The following is a 4365-nucleotide window of genomic DNA, read 5'->3' on the forward strand; positions in this document are numbered from 1 at the left end:
GTGTTGTCAGTTGTATGAGGACAGAGGAGAATACGTAAAGAATAGGCCAGACCATTCGCTGTATGAGTAGGGAAAGAACTGTTTATGATCTCAATAAATTTGCTAACTGGATGATCTTCCCATTGTTTGTCGGCGATTACAAAACTCATTGTATCTAAGAGAGTCCAACGTCTGTATGCTTCAAATGGACTCTTCATATATGAGACAAAAAGTGGAATTACCAAAAGAATTAACGTAAATAGAAGCAGTATATAAATTATCAGCTATTATTAAAGCCATTGCCTCAAAGAGGCGTATATATGTGATTTACTTCAACTCGATCCATGTGAGGAAAAAATTGTAAAATCAACAAATACAGTTAAAAACCATTTGTATAAATAGAAGTAGTATAAATTAAGGTGACTTATAAAGAGGTTGATATAAGGGATTTTTCTTTAGCATATTGTTCAGTTAGTGACCCAATATAAATTGCTTCTCGTCCCCATTTCGATTCTTTCTTTCAACTTTTGATCTACCTCTTGTAAGACTAGTACATCTAAGAGTTTAAGTGACTTTTTTTCTAACCTTATCAAAACTTAATAATTTCGAATAGCTTTGATGCTCCACTTTAGGTATCCCAGTTTTCTTTGTAAGGAGGAAATTTGATCTTTAACTGAGGAAGGACACTTGAAAAGAAAAAATCCTTACTTACTTACTTTTACTTTGATGGCTGCTTTTCCGGTCTCCTACAGCAGGAGAACCCTACTCTCTACAGGACCTCCGCTATCGTTTTACCTTGTTCCTTCAGAGTATTTATCGTTTCAGATCACGTATTGTTTACAAAGGATCTTCTTCTGTTTTTCTATTTGGCCGTAAATTTTATTTCTATATATTCAAAGCTTGTTACACTAATTCTTTTCAACGTTTTGAGATTTGAGTAACTTTTATGAATAAAGAGTCCGACACCCCCACCAGACCTACCTTCTCTCGGTATGTGAAAGAAGGCATGTGTGGGGGGCGTCATTTCAGTGATCTTTGCCTTGTCCAAGTTATTTAACCATGTTTCAGATAATGCTAGTATATCCAAATATCTTTCGTTTATCAATTCTTGAATTTGAACAGTCTTATTACCTATAATGGTTTCGACGAATTTCAGCCAGCTTTCTGTCATCTTTCGTTTTACATTTTTGCTAATAAACACTTTCGTCATGTCAATAAAAACTTTTATTAGTCAGAAAGCAATCACCGTTGGTGATTTAAAATGCGAGGGAGACTAAAACTAGTTGAAAATTAAAGCCATTTTGACGAAATATTTAATTGAACCGATGCAATGAAAACCACATCCTGGTCTTCCAAAACTTATTGTCCAATGTCCAAACGCCCGTTGACATACTACCGCTAGAGCGTTATTGCATCCTTTGACTGGTCAGACAGTACTACATTGGATCCATCTCTCTGGTTACGGCACATGTTTTCTTTGCCTACACATACATCGATTACCCTGGACTACTCTTTACGCTTCTCTGTCCTAATACACCTGATAACACTGAGAATACATAATTCTTCTTAGCTCAAGGGGTTAACTACTGCACTGTAATTGTTCAGTGGTTACTTTCCTCTTGGTAAGGGTAGAAGAGACTCTTTTGCTATGGTAAGCAGCTCTTCTAGGAGAAGGACACTCCAAAATCAAACCATTGTTCTCTAGTCTTGGGTAGTGCCATAGCCTATGTAGCATGGTCTTCCACTGTCTTGGGGTAGAATTCTCTTCCTTGAGGGTACACTTGGGCATGCTGTTCTAGATTGTTTCGATTCCTTTTGTTTTTAAGTTTTATAGTTTATGTACGAAAGATCGAATTTGATACTGTTGCTGTTTTAAATGATCTTATTCTAATTGTTCATTACTTCTCTTGCAGATTATTTGTTTCCTAGTTCCCTTTTCATCACTGGGCTATTTTTTCCTGTTGGAATCCTAGGACTTATAGCCTACTTCTTTACCAGCTAGGTTGCATCTTAGCAAGTAATAATAATAATAATAACAATAACAATAACAACAACAACAATAATAATAACAATAATAACAATAATAATAATAATAATCCTCATCTCCTCCTACGACTATTGACGCAAAGGGACTCGGCTAGATTTCACCAGTCGTCCTCATCTTGAGATTTTAATTCAATACTTCTCCATTCATCATCATGTACTTCGCGCTCCATGGACCTCAGCAAAGTGGAGCCCAGCAGAACGTCTGGTGAACCAATCTCTCTTGGGGAGTGCGAAGAGCATGCCCAATCCATCGCCATCTACCCCTCATCATGATCTCACCCACATATGGCACTCGAGTAATCTCTCTTATATTTTCATTTCTAACCTATTTTCGTTCTTTTTAGCTTTGCACAGTTTCTCATGTTTGATGTTTATTTGCCTCCTTCACAGGGAGACTCTGGCTCATTCTAGCTTTCAAGAAGGCGCTTGAAACGTTCAATAGACTAATCAGTCTTATGAGGCAGAGATATAGCGAAGTTGGTCGAAGACGGCGAGCCACGTATACCATAACTGAACAAAACAACGCAACAATAACCATCTCCCCTTACTGCGGAGTGAACGACTCCCTGACAGACACTCCAATCAACCTCGCCTATATCCTAGCGAACTACACCATGTCTCTGGATTACAACAGCGATCCCGGAGAGGTCGAATGTATGGCCTTCTTGCTCACCGACTTCGTGGGGTTGATAGAGCGTGGGGCAGCCAACATTGACATTAGCCAAATTCCGTCACTATTGGATGTCCTTGAACCTGCTGCCGACTGGTTATTCGTACTCATATTTGGAGAGAACTTGACATCAACAAGTAAGGAATTTTTTTTTTTTTTTTTTTTTTTTTTTTTTTGTAGTATTGAAGTTTGCTGAAACTATTAATAACGAAATGTCGTACTAATGGAGGAGATTAATTCCACATAGATAACGGTACTATTAATGAAGACATAAAATAAATAAAACCATAGCTTCAATGCCTACTGAAAAAAAGCGTTGTTTCATAATTCAATCTATTTTTTTTCCAATACAGTTGTTACGTATTACTATTCCACAAATATGAAAAATCAAGGCATCAACCTACCACTATCCCATGGTCACTCTCTCTCTCTCTCTCTCTCTCTCTCTCTCTCTCTCTCTCTCTCTCTCTCTACACAATGCCTGTGGTTAGAATGCCCATTCTCGTAATCTGTATCTTTCTGATGTCTTAGCAAGAAATCTAGTCTACCAAAGGTTCATACTATTTAATATTACTTACTTGAGGGTATGACCCAACCCCAGTCGTACAATCATGATACTTATGGATCCATAATGTTTTCTACATTCTGGCCTGTTCTCTAAATCCTTTGAAACTGCCCAATTAAAAGAAACTATTGTATAAGAACATGATAATTAGGAAAAAAATATGATATTTAATCATTTTCTTTTCAGCGACGACAACGCAAACTTCAACGACGACCCCAGTTCCAACAACAACCACCCCAGTTCCAACAACAAGTACCCCAGCTCCAACAACAACCACCCCAGTTCCAATACCAACCACCCCAGTTCCAACAACAAGTACCCCAGCTCCAACAACAACCACCCCAGTTCCAACAACAAGTACCCCAGCTCCAACAAGTACCCCAGCTCCAACAACAACCACCCCAGTTCCAACAACAAGTACCCCAGCTCCAACAACAACCACCCCAGTTTCAACAACAACTACCCCAGCTCCAACAACAACCACCCCAGCTCCAACAACAACCACCCCAGCTCCAACAACAACCACCCCAGTTCCAACAACAAGTACCCCAGCTCCAACAACAACCACCCCAGCTCCAACAACAAGTACCCCAGCTCCAACAACAACCACCCCAGTTCCAACAACAAGTACCCCAGCTCCAACAACAAGTACCCCAGCTCCAACAACAACCACCCCAGTTCCAACAACAAGTACCCCAGCTCCAACAGCAACCACCCCAGTTCTATTACCAACCACCCCAGCTCCAATAACAACCACCCCAGTTCCAACAACAAGTACCCCAGCTCCAACACCAACAGTGATAACTCCACCACCTGAGGTACAATTTTCTTTTTCTTGTGCAAATATATTTTGAAATTACAATCTAGTCATGAGGACCTACATCCGAGCAAAATATGCTATAATTTCTTTGGGCGAGGTCGAATGAACAAAATATGCTATCATTTCTTTGGGAGAGGTCGAATGAACAAAATATGCTATCATTTCTTTGGGAGAGGTCGAATGAACCAAATATGCTATCATTTCTTTGGGAGAGGTCGAATGAACAAAATATGCTATCATTTCTTTGGGAGAGGTCGAATGAACAAAATATGCTATCATTTCTTT

General features: G+C 39.2%; 1 protein-coding gene across 2 annotated transcripts in view; it reads left to right on the plus strand.

The window, feature by feature from the left end:
• Positions 1–2453: 2453 nt before the first annotated feature.
• The window catches only part of LOC137645007 (uncharacterized), a 4323-nt gene continuing 2411 nt past the window's right edge, over positions 2454–4365 (plus strand). For both annotated transcript variants that reach the window (XR_011045251.1, XM_068377878.1), the window contains exons 1-2: positions 2454–2832; positions 3447–4078. Coding sequence is in view for 1 of the 2 variants with exons in the window: in XM_068377878.1 (XP_068233979.1) it covers positions 2481–2832; positions 3447–4078 (984 nt within the window). In the remaining variant the exon portion in view is untranslated. The remainder of the gene's footprint in view (positions 2833–3446; positions 4079–4365) is intronic.

This window comes from Palaemon carinicauda, chromosome 1 (assembly GCF_036898095.1).
Source record: "Palaemon carinicauda isolate YSFRI2023 chromosome 1, ASM3689809v2, whole genome shotgun sequence".
NCBI classification, from domain to species: Eukaryota; Metazoa; Arthropoda; class Malacostraca; order Decapoda; family Palaemonidae; genus Palaemon; species Palaemon carinicauda.